Consider the following 20,157-nt stretch of genomic DNA (forward strand, 5'->3'; position numbering starts at 1 on the left):
TACCAGAAATTGATAGGCTGCAGAGCATTGCATGGAGATATAATGCAGTTTTCAGGACAGATCACACAAGCAGTGAAAAATATATACCTGTAAGAAGAGAAGAAAGATGAATGTTAGCAATGCCATTTTCTAACTGCCAGGGCACTTTGCTAAATTATGGCACTTCGATAAAGTATGCATAAATGCTATATGCATAAATGCCCCCGCATAAATGCCTCCCCTTAACTAAGTCTCAATATATAGGGACGTATCTGCTTAGATCTGCACAGATTTAACTCATTAACAATCAATCACTAGCTTAAAAGACAACAGGAGACCATAAAGTGCAGGGAAAAAAAAAAAAAAACAGACTAGTAAACTCGGCATGGATCATAAACTCTTAAAGTAAGTGTGATGACCTTTAAGTATCATGGAATAAAAAAGCTAGAGGAGTGAAAAAATATATACCAGAAATTGATAGGCTGCAGAGCATTGCATGGAGATATAATGCAGTTTTCAGGACAGATCACACAAGCAGTGAAAAATATATACCAGAAATTGATAGGCTGCAGAGCATTGCATGGAGATATAATGCAGTTTTCAGGACAGATCACACAAGCAGTGAAAAATATATACCTGTAAGAAGAGAAGAAAGATGAATATTAGCAATGCCATTTTCTAACTGCCAGGGCACTTTGCTAAATTATGGCACTTCGATAAAGTATGCATAAATGCTATATGCATAAATGCCCCCGCATGTGAAGAACGCTTCACATCCGCTTGTCCCTGGCAAGAAAAACCATGTACAATCCGCATGTACAATCCGGATGCGTTTTTTCTGCCAGGGAGATGCAGAAATGCTCAGGAAAAATCCAGAGCATTTCTGCATCGTGGGCACATAGCCTTATTCTCCCCAGTAGTAAAGAAGCTAATTTCTCTTTCAACCAACTGAGCGTATATCGCAGAACTTGTAGGCTTTTGTTTTTTTCTCCTCTATGACATAAATTCTGTGATATGTACCCAGTTGAGTAACGGGCAAATTTGCATGTTAATTACTTGGGCCATATCTTTGGTACGAAGGGGTAAAAAAAAGACATATACACCTACTGGAGGCGGGCACCAAAACGACAGGCTGCTAGCCTCAAACTAGGTCTATCCAGACAAAAATGATGCACAACAGAGCACACTATGACTGTCTGCATCATTATTATCATTGGCCCCGTCAGCATAAATGCCCAGATCCCATTTTGTGGGGGTTCGGATGTATACCCTGATGAAGCCCTAAAAATAGGGTTAAACATGATGTGAACATTGCCTAAGGCTGGGATTGCATCATGTTTCTCGTTGGTAATTCCATCTGAATCTTTAATAAAGCAGGATTCTGACATGCCCTTAATGGTTATCAAATGGAGTCCATAATATGAAATTGTGGACTACATTTGACCTTTTTCGTCTTCACATCCGGCTTTGAAGCCAGAAACATTAGTGCAGTAGACTGCCTTATTGTTTCCGACTTCAAAGAGGGATATGGGTGAAAAAAGCTCAAAGTCCAAAGTTGCATGTTTTCAATCAGTTTGATTACTGAAGTTTATGGCTCTGTTTGAAGCATTTTTCAAATCTCTTTTTTTGGAGTTCAGTCGGAACCCCCAACGTAGTCACGAATATGATTTGAACATACCATATTTTCAGCAGCGATGGTCCTTTAAAGCTCTCTGACTTTCAGTTTCAGTTCTTAAAGTCCAGATCGAAGATTTCTGAAACCGCTCCTGAGCTTTAAGTCATCTGGATTTCACTTTTTGCCATTTATTCACAAAGCTGCGTTGGTTCTTTTTTCAGTTTTTATCTTAAAGCCTTTTTGCCAAGTGTTTCTCTTTTTATTTTAGAGACTGCATGAAAATGGGAGAAGTAGATGGAAAAAAGATTGGGTGCACCGTTAGTCTATTGGTAAGACACTCATTGAGCTTTATGACACATCCTTCCTTAATGTCTAAATGGAGATGTCTCACATTCTGTTCTGCACGTTATTTAATTTCCCATTAAAACCGACTTAGTGGCAGTAAAGCAAATCTATTCAGAGTGTAATGATGTGAAATGAGCATTTCTTGCAGGTAACAGAACAGCTCAGCTCATCTGCTTTGTCCTTATAACCCAAGCAATTACTTGTGAGGGCAATATTAAAATGTAAAGATTTCTAATATGCAGACAATATGCTGTTATATTTCTGACTCTGGGGAGAAGCAAACAGATAAGATGTGAAATAATGAGGTGCAGTTATATCCGTCATAGCAGAGACAGCGGGGCTTGACATCAGGGCAAGAATTGTTTTATTTAGCAATCATAGTGTACTTACCATTAGTCCTTTGAGGCCTCGTTAAGGGCGCAGCTCAAAAGGTATCAGATTGTATAAACTGACCTATATTTTCATTTTTAGCAGTCATTCTTATGTAATAAAAGAGGAAAACAAAATTGAATTTCAACACTAAACTTATTTTTAGAACCTGAATGAGATGGTAAAATAAGATGTACAGATATATATTTTTCTGTCTTTACTTGTTACATATTTTGTGTGATTGGAGTTGAGATCTGAAATAATGCCTTAAAAAAAAAAAAAAGTTTACCCATTGCTCATCAGTCAAGAAATCCGTAGCCCTGTTTATCTGACAAATTCCCCAATAACAGAGTTGTTAGACATACGTAATAGTAGATCTGATGGTTGATTTAGTTAAAGGGGTGGTCCAAAGGTGAAATCAATTTTAATGTAAATCTCTATTTAGTGCTGTAATCTAAACTAATTTCTAATATGCTTGCATTAAAAAATTCTCTACTGTTCCCTAACTACACTATTTAACTGCTATTGCTTTTTTCCCCCCTACTTCCTGTGTTTTGACGCTTCATTTGAGTATCTCAGTGTATCCTGGGATATTCTAACGAAGCATCATCTGGGGGCAGAGGCTGCGATCACAGTCACCAGTGACGCTCGTTTCAGGAGTGGTACTAGTCCCTGCGTGTTGTCATTGTGCGATGTGCATAATCACAGTTCACTCTGTGTTACCGGCTCAGATCAGTAGTAATGAGCCGGCAACAGAGCAGTGCGCACTGTCAGTGTGCGTTGCCAGTATACACAGTGTTCAGAGACCAATCATGTCACTTGCGGAGCAGCACTGGTCTCTGAACACTGGGTATCCTGACAACGCATACTAATAGTGCGTGCTGCTCTGTTGTTGGATCATTACTACTGATCTGAGCCGGAAACATAGAGCGTGCGCTGTGATTGTGTACATCGCCCAGTGCACTATGTGCTGGGACAGAGCAGGGATTAGCTTCGCCCCTGAATCAAGCATCACTGATGATGCCTCGTTTCAGGGTGGGGGCTGTGACAGCGACTGCAGCCTCTGCCCCCACCGATGACTCTCCATTTGAGTATCCCAGTATGGGAAACTCAAACAAAGCATCATCACACAGCAAGTACGGAAAAAATGTGTAGCTCCCCGAGGGTTCGGTTGCTACAGGGGTATTGCACCTCAACCAGAGGTGTGATATTCCACTCCCAGGTAAGGATGGAGTGTGGACCAGGGTTCAGTTAGCTGCATACATACACTTACACACACCCCATTTCCGGGGGACAGCTCGACGGTGCTCCCATATAATTGCAGGCACAACTGACCATGTCCCTGGCTGGAGTGGGGAGGGGGGAGAGAACCCAGTGATGTAGGAGCAGAAGGGGACGGTTTCTGGAGCATAGGAAGGAGCTCATTGGGTGCTGGTCACCTGAGCTCATATACAGAGAAGCACATAAAAGGTGGGAGCCATCTTTAGTCAGTGTTAAGTTCAGTCGGTTCAGTACAGTAGAGAGGTGGCAGGGAGCAGAGGCTCTGTAGGAGCTCTGCTCAGAAGGCAGGCCTGGAGAGAAGGCCGGAGCCAGAGAGGAGAAGAGGAGAAGGAGAAGGAAGGAAGGAGAGACAGAGGAGTAGAAAGGCTCCAGAAACAAGAAGGCAGAAGGGACCCTAAGAGAGAGCAGAACGGACAGCAACCATTGCAACCCGCTTTATATCGGGTGAAGGGTCAGGCCGTGGAAGGGTACCGGATTCCCAAGTTGGTGGAGGTAAATTATTCCTCAGCCAAGAACCGGAGGTCGTGATAATCTATTGGTGCGACCCCCCGCCAAACCTGCTAGAAAGGCACCATATAGGATAGCGGGAAACGGGGGCCAACGTTTGCCCGCAAAGATCCGCGGTAGCTGGACAGAAGTTTGGTCACTGGTGGGGCACGAGAGGCCCGGGAAAGGACAGAAGGGGGTCCTGTGCCATACTCCTGATTTGCCTGGGGGTTGACCGAGCCCCTCACCTGGTGGACGCAGCACGGCTTGGGCAGTCATTGCTGACAGAAGTGACATGGATAACAACTGTGAGTAAAAACCCTGGACTGCATCATTGGACTCTGTGTGATTTCTGCTGCGCCTGCACCATCACCCCCAGCATCCACCTACATTGCCCTGAGGCTATACTCTCCCCGTGAAGAGTTATCCTATCCCTGTGCAGCATGCTAACACCAGCCTCAGCGGTCTGTCTTGCAGCGGCGGTCTTCCTTGACCGCAATCCATGGGTGGCGTAGTCGGACATTCATAGCTCTACAAATAGACTGCCACAGCATTTGGTCTGACCACCCTGAGCCACGGGATCGGGTTGCCACTACTACTTCCAGCATCGCACTGAAGCCCGGTTCCGGGTGCCCCACGGCCCAGGGGGCAAGTCAAATGCAACAGCTGTTATTCTAGCTAGGGAACAGTAGGGAATTTTTAATGTTAGCATATTAAAAACTAGTTTAGATTACAGCACTAAATAGGGATTTAGACTAAAATTTATTTAACCTTCGTACCACCCCTTTAAATCTGACAGAATTTCTACTTTTTTTAAATAAGTAGTTTTCTTCCAGCAGAAAAACAAGCATAACATATGTCATTTTGCTGTGCTGATGACTTAATAACTATTAGAGATGATCAAATCTTTTGAAATTTGAATTCACCAGATTCGGCAAATTCTTCTTAAAATTTTTATTCTCCACTAAATGACAGGTATTCCAATAGAACTGAACACTCTCTAAAGTTTCCTGCGACAGTATCCAATCCCTTTCAAGCTCTATAACATAAACACTGTCTTAGTATTGTCAAGGTGACCTTAACATAGTAATGGATGTTAATCTAGTGGTTACCAACAGTCCTTCTGTGTACAAAGTGCGCTTTTCATGTGAATTTTTTTTTTTTTTTATTAAAAACGATCAAAAAAGTAACTTTGTTTGGACTCATGCAGAAGTCCTTAAAACTTGGTCCTAGCCCGGACTGCAATGACCGTACTCTCTGTAGTAGGTTTTCTGACCCAAACTCGACAGCCTCATAGGCATATATGAGACAGTCAAGTTCAGGTCAGAAGACCATGGACAGTCCATGCATTGTGGTCTGTGCTCAGACTGAGTTTCATGGATGTCTGTTGTTGTATTCTTTATTGAAAAACTTTTTCATTTTTAGCAAAAAACAAACATCACAAAATTGTAAACTTATAGTATCGGCAATAAAACACTAAACAATTCTTACAAAATAATTCTATTTTAGCAATAGGTTAAAGAGGACCTGTTCTAGTCTAGTCAAAAATGACCAGTATTTACCTTTATTATATTCTTGCTGTTCCCCTGAGTAATTAGTTTTTTGTGTCTTTAAAATCTGCCTTATGGTTCCAGAGATATGGGCCTTTTTCTTTAATGCAGATTTTAATGGTCATTACCAAAGGAGTGTGGATTTCAAGCTTCCCTAGGGTCATGTCTTTAGGCTGCTCTCCATAATTACCTTGTGAGCCATGCCTCCTTAGTAAAGACCATAACAATGAGCACTAAATAAAAAGTCCCATACTTAAATAAAATAAATAAAAATGATATACTCATGGGAAAATAGGAGCAATAACTGGCCACTTTTATCCTAGTGACAGGTTCTCTTTAAATAAAAAATAAATTAACTTTGCAAGTAGTGTTTATTAAAATGTCCTCAAAGTTTTGTCTCTGTAACTCCTGTATAGAATTATACATCTCCTTGGTAACAGACTTCGAAGAAGAGATTTTTTTTCATACTCTTAAGACAGTACGTCATTAAAGCAGGATGACTATCGAAAAAACAGAAAAGGGAACGCGGCACTCCAGTCCTAGTGCGAGGTTCTCAAGTAGTGTTCTACAACTTATACCATAGTAAAAAGAACTCTGGATGCTTCGTAAAATTGTAATATATAGTTTTGTTTATTGCGTGACGATCCAAAAACGGGATGTTTTGGTCAGATTTTATGACCTTTCTCAAACATTGGATGACAGGAGCTGATGAGAATGTAGAAGAGAAGCTCAGTGAGTGGCGGTGTAAGCACCTCTCTCCAGACCGGTCATGCTCTACTCACTGCGCTTCCCATCTACATTCTCAGCTCTCGCAATACGATGTTTCCGAAAGGTCTTGTAATCTGATCAAAACATCACATTTTTGGATTGTCACACAATAAACTGAGCAACTATATTTTTCAATTTTTACTAAGCCTAGCAAAGCCCAGGGTGAATATGTCATTGTATTACATCCCCTGCTTTATTACAATATTTAAAAAAAATGTATAACCCCTTTAATAGGGAAATATTTGAAATAGAATACAGAATGCTGCCAATTAGTTGTTGTAATGTAACAACTTGGTATTATCTCTTCGCAGAATTTTTATAAAACAGAACTGAATAAAGAAGAAATGTATATACGGTATATTCACAAACTTTATGACCTCCATATGAAAGCACAAAATTTCACAGGTAATGAAGCCCTGTATATGTTTAGCCATTGAATGTTGCCTTATTTACCAGATAAAAGTAAATGAATATATAAATGGTCTAATATGGCTTTTAAAGTGTTAGTTCTTTTGCTCAGTAAGTGATGGACCGGTGGAGCCCTATAGCCATGAAATGATGAAATTCAGTTAGCTCTTTATTTTCAGCTAGATTTATTTCTAGAAGGCCTCATCCAGACGTCCAATGTTCTCGTACGAGTACTGTCTCATAGCTGTGACAGTCTGTGGGGCCATTCACATGTCCGAGTGGTCGGCGGAAAATCGCAGAGACATGTCCAATTTTGATCCTATGGTCAGATCAAAATTGGCAATGCAAGTCTATGGATCCATGAAAAATTCAGACTGCATTTGCATGACATCAGAGTGCAGTGTGATTTTCACAGACTGCCAGAAAGGAGAATGTGGAGGAACTTGTTTTTTTATTCTTTTTTTCTGTACATACGAGAAAAACTAATGACACTTGGACCATACTCTGATCAAACTCTAGTCAAAATAATCTGTCCGTTTTTCTCGTACGTCTGAATGAACTCCTATACTCATACAATCATATTTAACTATAAAATGCTACAATAGCCTGCCCAAGTTTCTCCAGATAATCACAGACCCATCTATTTTTTTTTATTTTTATTATGTACACTGAACAAGTTTTCCGATTTTTACTGACTGCTCATAAATTTACAGACTGCTGGCAACCTTGAGCATAAGGGGATTGTTGTTAGTGCTCCTTACATATGTACCTGGAACAGTTTAATGTCTATTTCTCACGCTGTATCCCATGCAGAGGCTGCCTATACCCTTCTCCTGTATGATGAGTTACTGGAATGGTCTGATCGTCCACTCAGAGAATTTCTCAGCTACCCAATGCAGACAGAGTGGCAGCGGAAAGAGTATCTTCATATGACCATTATCCAGAATTTTGATCGTGGGAAAGTAAGAAAATTATTTGCCCTAAACTATCTCCAAGTTGTTTTTTGATTTTTGGTAACACATGAGGGACATTTTTTTTAATTTTTAATACATTTGATTTCCATTGATGATTTTTGTGTGATTTTGTTGTCAGCACATTCAACTTTGTACAGAACAAAGTATTCAATGAGAAAATTTCATTCATTCAGATCTAGGATGTGTTATTTGAGTATTCCCTTTATTTTTTTGAGCAGTGAATATCAGGGCATAAGGATTTACATGGCACACATGACAGATTCACTTGGGGTAAAAAAGGGAAGGCTTATTTTTTTACATGTCCTTACCTAAAGGCCCCGTCATACTAAGTGAGATCTCTAGCGAGATTTCTGCTGAGTCACAAGTTTTGTGACGCAACAGCGACCTCAGTAGCGATCTCGCTACGTTTGACACTTAGCAGCGACCAGGCCCCTGCTGTGAGATTGCTGGTCGTGTCGGAATGGTCTGGACCATTTTTTGATTGTTGAAGCCCCGCTGGGTAGCATGCATCGGTGTGTTTGACACCTTACAAACGACCTCGTTGGCGACTCAGACACAGAAACACATAGGCGTGCATCGTTATACAGATCGTTACGGGTCGCCGCATCGTTGCTGCTATCCCTGTCAGGTCGTATCGTTGTCGGGATCGCTGTAGTGTCGCTAAGTGTGACGGTACCTTAAGATCTGGGTAAGGTGGAAATTGTCAAAGATAAATTATAGGCTAAACATTTATTTAATGATAACCATCTGCTGATTCTTATTCCAATCTCTTAAAAATGGCCATACTCATTAGATTAGTTGGACATGCTGATTTTGGAGGAACTTATCTGACCATCTCACATGTAAAGACGTGTACGGCGTGTGGTGATGTCCCTATACACTAGATGTTGGGAGAAAGAAGGGCCTGTTTTGTTGGGTTTCAACATGCCAGACCCTTTTGTTCTCACTGGAGATAAACCACTGCCGGAGGCTTTTGGCAGCTATTTACTGCATTCTCCCTATTGAAAACACATGCGCACTCATCTGAGCCCGAGGGAGTGTTGGAAGAGATAGCCGTCGGCCAAACAAATGTTCTATCAACAGCCTCTAAGGTGTACAGTAAAGAAAAGCCTCCACAGAACATAGTTTCATTACGAATTGCATTCTTTATCTCAACAAACAGCGAACGGAGATATAAAAATGTAATGTGTTATCATATATATTATTACTCACATATAATCGAAACTAAACTCCGCTTTATTGTGTTGTGAGCGTGCTGCCAGCCAAGGCTTCCCCTTATGGCTTTGAAATGATTTCCAGTGTTTCTAATTAGCTTCTACGGCTCAGTGATTCCAAGTTCCCTTAGCACACTGTCCTGGCAAAGTATGCCGCTCTGAAGGTATTCACGTGCCGGCTATGTATTTCCTGGCAACTAGCAATGTCTTCTGTAATGACATAAATGGTATATTTATTCCCAGTACTGTTCATACACTTTATCCAGTAATGTGTCCATTTAGGTCAAAGTGATTTGAACAAGATGTATTGTGTTTTTCATTGTATAGTTGTCAGAAGTATTTAGTATGGTAGTGGAATTATATATTTTTTGTACTTATAAAAAGAATCGCCCTTTTCAGACACATCTGCTAAATAGGGAAAACTCATTTGAGAATAGGGGTACGGTACAAATCTCTTTGCTATTTTATCTAGAAAACATTTAAACTTTTAGTTGTCACTTGTAATACAGTATGAAACACAATACCACAGAAACACTAAAAAATCACATAGGTGCAGTTATTCTCAATATTTCACTTCCCCTCTCCCCCCTCAGGTTATTCTTACTGGGCACAAGAAGCTGAGATATAGGCAATTGCTTGGCAATCTAGAGGTTTTGGTTACGTTCACTGACAACAAAGCCCCATATCTCTGCTCATACTAATAAAATTTAAATTGCTTTCTTTTAATTATTAAACCATTTTGGTAAACTTTGCCTTGCAAATGAGGGCATAGACGTTTCTGTAATAAGAGTAATAGAATAATGGCTTGTTAGGCTCTTTTGGCACATTTTGCTGATCGTCACTTTTTGTGTTTATATTGACAGTGTTGGGAGAATGGAATAATACTTTGCAGAAAACTTGCAGAGCAGTATGAAAACTATTATGACTACAGGAATCTAAGCAAAATGAGGGTAACATAAGTGTAGCATGATGTTTCTTTACTGTTTATATAGACAGAAGAACCTGGAAATGTTAATTCTCTTTATTTTATGGTTTATAACCATCCTGGATATGTTAAATTCTTTCTTTGTGATGTATTTCAGTTACTTCACTCTTACTACAGTAAAAGCGCTCTGATATCCGTGTCCCTAGGAATGCATTGAATAGTATGAGAATCTCTTAAAAATCGCTCCAGTCAAACAAGCGGCTAGCGATTTTTCCTTTTCATTATTTTTACCTTTATGCTTTGATTTTTAAATAGGGCCTTTGACTGCATTTTTTTTTCATTTAAGCTGAATCCCTGCTCCACTGATTCCAGCACCGTTCTTCTTTCATTTTTTCGGTGATCATCTGTTCCAAATTTATGGTCCCTGATGATAAAGAGGACCCAATATGAAATTTTCCCTTCAACAAACTGGGTGTATACCACATAATTCATCTGTGGACATTTGATTTTTCTCCTCTATTACTCTGGTCAATCAAAACACAGCCTCATCATAGAGGAAAAAGCAAACGCCCACAGAGGAGGTCACAACAGCAGCCAACTCTTCATTTTCATGTTAGATGAGATCTGTCTCATAACCATACTGAGATCTCTGCAGTCATCATATTATCCCTTCCAGTTATCGGCGTGCCAGAGCTTAGTTGAGCTGGAGCACAGGAGAGCAATAGTGCTGGAGTGCCAAATCCAACTATGTTACAGGCAATGCACTGTGTTGCTTTTCTGTTGTGTTCTGGTTCCATTTGCAGGAAGGGACACGCTAACTGGGACAAAATGCAGTGGTCGTGTTTGGACCGGCCAGCATTATAGAAAAACTCTTTGGTACACACCAAGTTGGTTGAAGGGAAAATTGCGTATTGGCTGCTCTGTATTACCGAGTGGGCATAACCTCGCAACGGAGAGGCACAGAAGAAAAACAAAAACTGTTCTGGAATCAGTTGAGCACTGCCAATTGGAGGAGGTATTGTTTAAATTAAAAAATCCAATCAAAGGTCATTTTCAAGCTATTTAAAAACATACTTGCATAGAGCAATGTATAATTAACTTGAAAATCTGATGACAATTTCTTGTAAAAAGAAATTGTTCTGTAAAGGTCCGTACTAAAATCTCCATACTATAGAGTAGTATGATCTCCATTCACTGCCATTCAGGCTTTGTGTTCATGAGCCTAGGGCAAATAAAGATAATATCTAAAGGACATCTCTTATGGGAATGTAGGTCATAGAAACTTGAAGAAAAGGATACCTTGATATCTGTTATCCGATGTCTTATCTATGTGCGGTCAATAGATCTTAACAGCTCATTTACGAAAATTTAAGAAAATGTGGATTTCTCTAGAATAAGACATTGGATTACAGATATCAGGGTATCATTTTATTTGGCTTTCTATGACCTGCATGTTCATATAGACAGGTTAGGAGGGTTGACACTATTGACAGATTCTCTTCAATGTGGGATATGTTTCATTTGGTGACTGATAAAAGCCATATTCTTGTGCTTGAACAGATGATGGAAGCATCTCTCTATGATAAAATAATGGACCAACAGCGTTTGGAGCCAGAGTTTTTTCGAGTTGGATTTTATGGAAAGAAATTCCCATTTTTTTTAAGAGTAAGTGTTACAAATGTAAAAAAAAATGATTGTGAAGAATTTTGACATAATGGATACATTCGTATGTTCTTCTCAAAAACTATTTGTCAGACATCTGGCCAAGCAAAGCCTTTATTACGTAATGGAAGTCAACTTTTTGTCTGATGACTCCTAGAAGAAGAGCACCAGCAGTTTATCCTCTATTCTTCTATTATGATGCTTGTCGTGCTATCACGTGAGAATAGATTAGTTCCCTTATACATTTTTAAGCAAGGTAGTCTCATTTAATGCGATACAGGAATAGGGTTGCCAGGCCTCCCTAAATTTACTAAATATTCAAAAGCTCTGTGGTTCGTTTTATTTTTTTTTTCTGCCTTTCATAGTGTCTAGCAGAAAAAAAACTGTTTCTGCCTTTTAAATTTGTTGAATGAAGGTTGCTTTCCGCATGCACCGTGCAGACAGGGGACCTTTTGAATTGGCTGCTTCATGCACATTAAGTCCACCTCCACAGCAAGCAACAGCTACCCACAGCAATCAGCTCGGGCTAGAAAAGGATGACTTGTTGTTGTAGTATGTGACAGGAGACAGCTGTGTGGGCAACCTGTCACCGTGCATTGCTGAAAGGTTTCTTCCCTGGCATGGATCACTGAGAAAGCAACTGAAGAAGAAAGCACAAAGGACATGTCCAACTGTATGGTGGAGGCGATAGTGGTGGGAGCTTGAGTGACTCTGAATCCCCCGAGCGACCTGTGCTGCCTAGACTATTTATATACTCCTATATTGTGCTGCTACATATACACCTAAATACTTTTCTTGCCTCTATCAAACATAGCATATAGATGTAAAAAAATATGCAGGACCAGTATATATGATTTTTAAAGACACATTATATAAATAAGTCTTAATTTTTGGACTCTGAATTATTTTTTGGGTTTGATGAAGGGCTAAGCGGGGCACTATATGTACTAGTAATAATTGAGATTGAGCTATTTGGGGGTATAGCCTATATGAGGAAGTGGGGAGTGTCTCCTTAAAGGCAACCATACACTGAATGAGGACATATATTGTATGGAGCAAAACTCTTCATATTGTCTTGTTACTGTTTTTTATGTACTTATTACGTTTTATTGTTTTGGTAGGTAGATGATACAATACTTAATCAAACTGAAATGGTAATAAACTAACTTCTCTAATTACCAGAACAAAGAATTTGTTTGTCGAGGCCATGACTACGAGAGACTGGAAGCCTTCCAGCAGCGCATGCTTACAGAATTTCCACATGCCATTGCAATGCAGCATGCCAACCAGCCTGATGAAACGATCTTCCAGGCAGAAGCTCAGTGTATCCTTTGTACATTATCAGTCTAAAATACATGTCAAACCACATACAAGTTTTTACATCATTTTTCATGGTTTAACTTCAATTAATTGCATTAAAAAAACAAACTTAAAGGGAACCTGTAACTTTGGAAATTTAGTGTCATCTATGGACAGAATGTTATAATGGGGAAGTAGCTGAGCAGATTATTGAATACGTCTAATTTGTATTTTATTCATTTAAATTCCTGCTCATTCCAAGTTTAGCAATACTGTGCTGTGCTAATCAGTGATTCAGTCTTCCCAGGGTGTGTGCATATAGTCAATCACAAATTAGGTAAATCAGACTACATGTTTACTACAGCAGGTCCCAGTTAAATGTTCTAAGTTGTTGTTTTTTTTTCTAACTGGGTACAAACCTTAAATAAAATTTCAAATTTTCTAACATATTAAAAATACACATAGTGGTTGAAATAAGTATTGAACACAGCACCAATTTTCTAAGTAAATATATTTCTAAAGGTGCTATTGACATGAAATTCTCAGCAGATGTCAGTAACAACTCCTCCAATACAAATAAGCAAAGACTTCAAACCATAAATGTCCATAAATTAAGTTATGTGTAATAATGAGAAATTACACAGGTAAAAGGTATTGAACACACCTACTGAAATTTATTTAATACTTCGTACAAAATACTTTGTTGGTTATGACCTTTTCAAGACGCCTCCTGTATGGAGAAACTAGTCGCATGCATTGCTCAGGTGTGATTTTTGCCCATTCTTCCACACAAACACTCCTCAAATCCTGACGATTCTGTGGGCTCCTTCTATGAACTCTGAACTTTGGTTCCTTCCATAAATTTTCTGTTAGATTCATGTCAGATGATTGGCTGGGCCATTCTAGCAGCTTTATTTTCTTTCTCTGAAACCAATTGAGAGTTTCCTTGGCTATGTGTTTAGGATCATTGTCTTGCTGAAATGTCCACCTTCGTTTCATCCTCATCATCTTGGTAGATGGCAGCAAATTTTTTATCAAGAATGTCTCGGTACATTTGTCTATCACTCCTTCAATTATATGAAGTTTTCCAGTGCGATATGCTGAAAAACAGCCCCACACTATGATGTTCCCACCTCCAAACTTCACTGTTGGCATGGTGTTTTTGGGGTGATATGCAGTGCCTTTTGGACTCCACACATGGTGTGTATTATGGCATCGAAAGAGTTCAGTTTAGTCTGATCTCACCAGGCTCTATTCTCCCAGTATTTCACAGACTTGTCTGAATGTTGTTGAGCAAACTTTAAATGCATTTGAACATGCTTTTTGTTCAGCAATGGAGTCTTGTGTGGTGAGCGTGCAAACAGGCCATGGAAGTTGAGTGCATTACTTATAGTTTTCTTTGAAACAATTCTGATTTAAGGTCTTTCTGTAGCTCTGCAGAGGTGGTCCTTGGCTCTTGGACAACTCTTCTGATAATTCTTTTCACTACCTTCAGTAGTTTAGAAATTCTCCTGTAACCAATGCCATCAGTATGTTTTGCAACAATAGGGTTGCGGAGGTCTTGAGACAGCTAACTGGTTTTATTCATCATATGTTTCTTGTGTGGCAACTTGGTAATGAAGACACCTTTTAATAGGCCATCAGTTGAACCGGCTGATATTATTTTTCACTAAGTGGCAGGTTTGCTTTCTAATTGCTGATAGATTTTAGCTGATATCATGACTTACTTTCCATGGCTTTTTGCACTTCTCTTTCTTCATATGTTCAATACTTTTTCCCTGTGTAATTTCTCATTATTACACATAACTTAATTTATGGACATCTATGGTTTGGTTTATTTGTCTGGGTGTATTGGATGGGTTGTTACCGACATCTGGTGAGAATTTCATGTCAATAGAACCAATAGAATTGGTGAAGTGTTCAATACTTGTTTCACCCGCTGTATATATTTTAATGGTATGCCTAGTGTATTGAATTATGGGATTATATTGTAACTAATTCCTATCATATATGAAAGTCTACTGTACATGATTGACCACCATGTATTCAGTGTAATAAACTCGAAATCTCACCTTCTCAGCAAAATTTTCTACATCCTGTATGCAAAGCCTGTTTTACCACAGCAGCCAGACTTTACAGTAAATAGGAGTTTTGACATACCAGGAAATAAATGGTAAATGTAAATGTTTCCTTAAAGGGTTTTTCCCATGAACAAAGTACATTGTAATCAATAGATGTTTGAATAAAAATAAGTTCTGCAATTGGATGTGTAAATTTTTTTTCCCAGTGCTGAGATAATCTTATAAATGTGCCCCTGCTGTGTACTGTGTAATGGCTGTGTCTGACCATGTACAGAACATGGTCTGATCATACCACATCTCCTGGGCAGGAGGGGAAGCAAAAGAGTATACAGACATTACAGCATGGGATCACAGCTGATTCTTCCTGTGAGGTAAAATATTTCCCTCCCTGTTTAAAAACACATTTTACCTCCCAGAAAGAATCAGCTGTGATCCCCTGCTGTAATGTCTGTATACTCTTTTGCTTCCACCCCTGCCCAGGAGCCGTGGTATGTTCAGACCATGTTCCAGCACGGTCAGACACAGCCATTACACAGTGCACAGCAGGGGCACATTTATAATCTCAGCACAGGAACATTTTTTTAATACATCCAATTGTGGAATTTGTTTTATTCCAAAATCTAAATGTACTTTCTTCACGGGACACCCCCTGTAAAGCGAACCTGTCACCAAGAAAATGCAATGTGATCTGCGGGCACCATGCTATAGAGAAGGAGGAGGTGAGCAGAATATGTGATTTTATGAGAATAGACTCAGTATGACCTGTGATTTCATCATTTTTACCTCTGCTCGTCCAGTGGGGGGGGCTATCAGTGACTGACAGCTATTTCTGTGTGCACACTTATATAAAGATAGCTGTCAGTTATTGATGGCCCCGCCCACCGGACCAAAAATGCCAGAAAGAGCAGAGGATGAAATGCTGAAAATACAGGTTATACCCGGTCTTTCCTCACTACACTATACATCAATCTGCTGAGCTCCCCCTGCTCTATAACATGATGCCTGCAGATTATACTGCATTTTCATGGGCACAGGTTTCCTTAAACCTTGTTAAATATTTGAATACACATACAGCTCTGGCAAAAATTAAGAGACCACTGCAAAATTTTGATTTTTTTCTGATTTTTCTCTTTATTTTTGAATAAAATGTACATTGTTGTTTTAGTCTATAAACTACTGACAACATGACTCCGAAATTCAAAGCTAAAATTTAGTATTTATTTGCAGCAAATGATAAAGCGTCAAAAGACTAAAAAAGAAACAGTGTTTTCAGACCTCAAATTACTCATGTTTTTACTCAGGAAGAGTTCAGAAATCAATATTTGGTGGAATAGCCATGATTTTTAATCACAGATTTCATGCGTCTATCCATGCTTTCCAATAGAAAACTGTTCAGTGGTCTCTTAATTTTTGCCAGAGCTATATGTTATGATCTATTGAGGAAGCCATAGTTCTTTATAAATAAAGGGAGTTGTTCTCTTGTATTAGCCTTTACTATTTGCCCAGATTTACAGATTTATGCCGTTACTCCTATTCCTGAAAGCCAAGAGGTTCTGCAGAGAGAGGGTATTCCTGATAATATCAAAAGCTTTTACAAAGTTAACCACATTTGGAGATTCCGTTATGACAGACCTTTCCATAAGGGTACAAAGGACAAGGAAAATGAATTCAAGGTAAAACGCGTTTCTACAAACTATGCTTTAGTCTCTTGGTGCATCCAATCCAGCTGAAAGTGTAATGTCGCTTAGAGTGTGTAGAGTGCATAGGAGGTCACGTTTTCTCTTTTACACATTTCCTATTTCTGCTATTTAGCACAAGGAATTTTGTGTTAGCTGAAATGACTACTTTGCATTTGAATATTCCCAGGACACAGAGAGAGAGCTTTCAATTACATCTAGACGTTTATCATCCGGATGAAAATGGGGAAGTGGATCCCTTGAAAAGACTTTTGTCCTCTGGAGATTTTTCAGAGCTAAAGATAGGTTCCTATTAGACAGGATTATTTCACGGGACTGTTTTTGTGATTTAGTGTAGGACTAAAATATTGTACAATCTATTTTAAAGCTGATCTATATATTTAATTTGCATGGGTATGTAATTTCATAGATTTAGCAAACAGTCTTGTATTATCAGACCCTTATGACTTGGTGTTGGCTGTTATTTTCATGGAAGATAAAACTCTATATGCTTTTAATCTGGGCAGATAAGTTTTTCACATATAGGCACTGTAATCTCTTTTTTTAAAAAAAAACATTGAATATATGGCTTGATGCTCACAAAGTCTCAAATAGGCCTCCAGTTTGATTCTTTGGTATATTAATATTTTTTTAGGCCAGTCCTACATAGTTATGGCTGTATAATTTCAGTTCCCTTTTTTTTGCTGGAAAGGTAATTATCAAAGCCTCGGATGAACCTTCGAGTATTTGGGGATCCAATAAAATGGAGGTACACTTCCATTGAATCGTACCATGGAGCTTCTCCAACAACTCTCGGATACTGCTGGGAAACATTTATGCAGAACTCTGCGATATTTAGAAACAATTTTAAAAGTAGTTTTCTGTGTTGATGATGAAGACTGTATGTGCCATCTGGAAACCGTTTGCCTGCTGTGCACAAGAGCATTATTTCTGGAGGTCTCTTTAACAAGTCTTGTAGTATTTAAGTTGGTGTAGGACTGGCCATGGTGCCAGTGTTTTAGGAATAAAAGAGATGCTGTGAATAGGAAAGCAAGTTTCTTAAGTTGCTAGTAAGGGCAGAAAGCTGATCAATACCTTCTAGAATTGCATTGTGAAGCCATTAAGACCAGGTTATTTTTTATCTCAACCAGCAATTGACCTAGAAAAATGATTGCCCCAATGTCATGTGATAAGCTTCTGCATCCTACAGAGTTTTAAGATCTCCACATGTTGCAAGGAAAAGGATCAAGCATATAAGTTTTATTGTGTATCCAGAGGAGATGAGCTGCTCTCAAGATGTCTGGTAGCGGTTTATTTCACTCTCTCATTGAGTGTTGACCAACAGTCATTGAAGGTGTAGGGGCACTTTTAGAGGTGGACTCAGTGCAGGCTGACTTCGATCTCAGAAGAACAGATGCACTTTGTAACAATAGTAGAAGTGAAATATCTTAAATTGAACCGGTCATCAGGATTTTTCTACGTAAACTACTGGCAGTGTCAGGTTGGTGCCGTTACACTGATTAAAATGATACCTGGGTTGATGAAATCCGTCTTGTGGTTGTTGTTTAATCTTTGCAGTTTGGAGATAATGATATGCCTGTGCTCTGGGGCGGCCTGTGGACGTGTCGTTTCTTGGTGCTCTGTTCTCATATTCATCCTTATGCACTTAAATGAGAGGTCACTGAACCTTCAGTGACATGCCTCCTACTTTTAAATACTGCAAATGTGCAGTTAATTTTGTGGTCTTTTGAAAAAAAATGTAACTCCAGGAAAATGGCGCATGCGCAGTAGCCTGTATCGCTTGCCGATGGATGCAACTGCGAGCACACGTGCGCCATTATGCTGTAGTTATATTTTATTTTAAAAGACCACAATATGAACTGCGCAAGTGCAGTATTTAAAGTAGGAGGCATGTCACTGAAGGTTCAGTGACCTGTCATTTAAGCCACAATGATGAAAACAATGCCAGAGCACCAAAGAAAGCCCTCACCAAAGGCCACCCCGGAGCACAAGCATATCATTATCTCCAAACTGCAAACACATATTAAACAACAACCACAAGATGGATTTTATCATCCCAGGTATAATTTTAATCAATGTAACAGCGCCAACCTGACACTGCCTGTAGTTTACTTAGCAAAATCCTGCTGACAAGTTAACTCTAATAATTTTAGGGGTGGTGTAAATCTTGTCACTGTGCAGGTCTCTAAAGTTGGGAAAGAAGGCTTGCTCATACTTTAGGGGTTTTTTTAGACCTGGGATTTTCACGTTAATTTAATTTCCACTAGTAAATATAATGGGAAAAAAAAATACTTTTAAAGATCTCTTTTAGTTAATGTGAATACAAAGGAATATTTCATTCGGTAGCTGATGACTGTTTAAATATATGGGCTTTGATCAGATCTGTTAGATTTATGTGAATGGAGCATATGACAGAGAGGAAATTGGTGAGCTGTGTGGTATTTTGTGCTTTTATATTTCTCTATAAATATAGAGAAAATGTTAAATTGAATCATAGAAAGCTATATATCCTGAAGATCGGCTTATTTGCCCTATGCTGTCCTCAGATGTAGCAGCTCAGGAGACCTGTCAGATCCACTTTTTATGGATATAAGACATTTCGCATTTAGGTAAACATCTCAGTGTGCAGAGAATAAAAACTACTGGGTATATAAAATGTGAATTCACATGAGGTGTCTTTTTGACCACAGCAAATCTGCACCTGTTACATGCAGGTTTTGATGTGGATTTTCTGTGGGCTTGCTATGCATTTCAACATTTTACAATATGGTAAATATGCAGCAATTCTGTAAAAAATCCACATCAAAAGAACCATTGAAGTGGTATTCCCATCTTCACTATTTATTCGGTGGCCAGACGTGGTCAGGATTATGGATAGCTTAGCTATCTGTGTTATACTGCTTTTATAACTTCCACAGAAGTGAAAGGGGGTTACGCAAGCGTCATAGCACAGAGATGTATACTGTTTCCGCAACTCATGGGAAGACAAGGTGAAATTTGCATCTCAGTTTTCCTAGGCTTTGAGATTGAATATGCCCAATATTGTTGGCTTAAACCTTTCTTAAGACAAAGTTTTTGTTTTTACTCACTCGGTTGCATATTGAGTTTGAAATCACAATAAATATATATTACAACGATATCTAGCCCCATTTCAAAGGTAATAAGACATTGAAAAATGATAAAAATAAAGGCACATACTTACCACATACATCCACACATACACATGCACCTACGATGGATATGCCAGCAGGTACACACAAATTTATACCGTATTAGATTTTTACATGAACTAAACACCACACATTTGTCTTGTGAGAGATGAATGCTGTGTGGCAAGAAAACTTGCTCAGCTGCAGTCGGAAATAGTCACTGGAATGGTTTAATCTGCAGGTTTATTATATCACCATAAGGCACTGCAGACTTTAAAGAAATAAACTCAGCCTTGCTGGCATACAGGTACACAAAAAAACAAAGGATAACACAGTCCATATGTGTGCTGGTTCG

The 20,157-nt window shown here is 39.0% G+C and overlaps 1 protein-coding gene across 5 annotated transcripts in view; it reads left to right on the forward strand.

Annotated features, from left to right (window-relative positions):
- DOCK4 (dedicator of cytokinesis 4) overlaps positions 1 to 20,157 on the forward strand; it is a 378,644-nt gene that overhangs the window by 311,189 nt on the left and 47,298 nt on the right. For all 5 annotated transcript variants that reach the window (XM_073651961.1, XM_073651958.1, XM_073651957.1 and 2 more), the window contains 7 exons: positions 1,863 to 1,923; positions 6,705 to 6,798; positions 7,615 to 7,763; positions 9,853 to 9,939; positions 11,475 to 11,579; positions 12,759 to 12,900; positions 16,463 to 16,629. In XM_073651961.1, the coding sequence (XP_073508062.1) occupies positions 1,863 to 1,923; positions 6,705 to 6,798; positions 7,615 to 7,763; positions 9,853 to 9,939; positions 11,475 to 11,579; positions 12,759 to 12,900; positions 16,463 to 16,629 (805 nt within the window). The remainder of the gene's footprint in view (positions 1 to 1,862; positions 1,924 to 6,704; positions 6,799 to 7,614; positions 7,764 to 9,852; positions 9,940 to 11,474; positions 11,580 to 12,758; positions 12,901 to 16,462; positions 16,630 to 20,157) is intronic.

The sequence above is a fragment of the Phyllobates terribilis genome, unplaced genomic scaffold, assembly GCF_046119375.1.
Source record: "Phyllobates terribilis strain yellow unplaced genomic scaffold, ASM4611937v1 Scaffold_11__3_contigs__length_659146591, whole genome shotgun sequence".
Taxonomy (NCBI): domain Eukaryota; kingdom Metazoa; phylum Chordata; class Amphibia; order Anura; family Dendrobatidae; genus Phyllobates; species Phyllobates terribilis.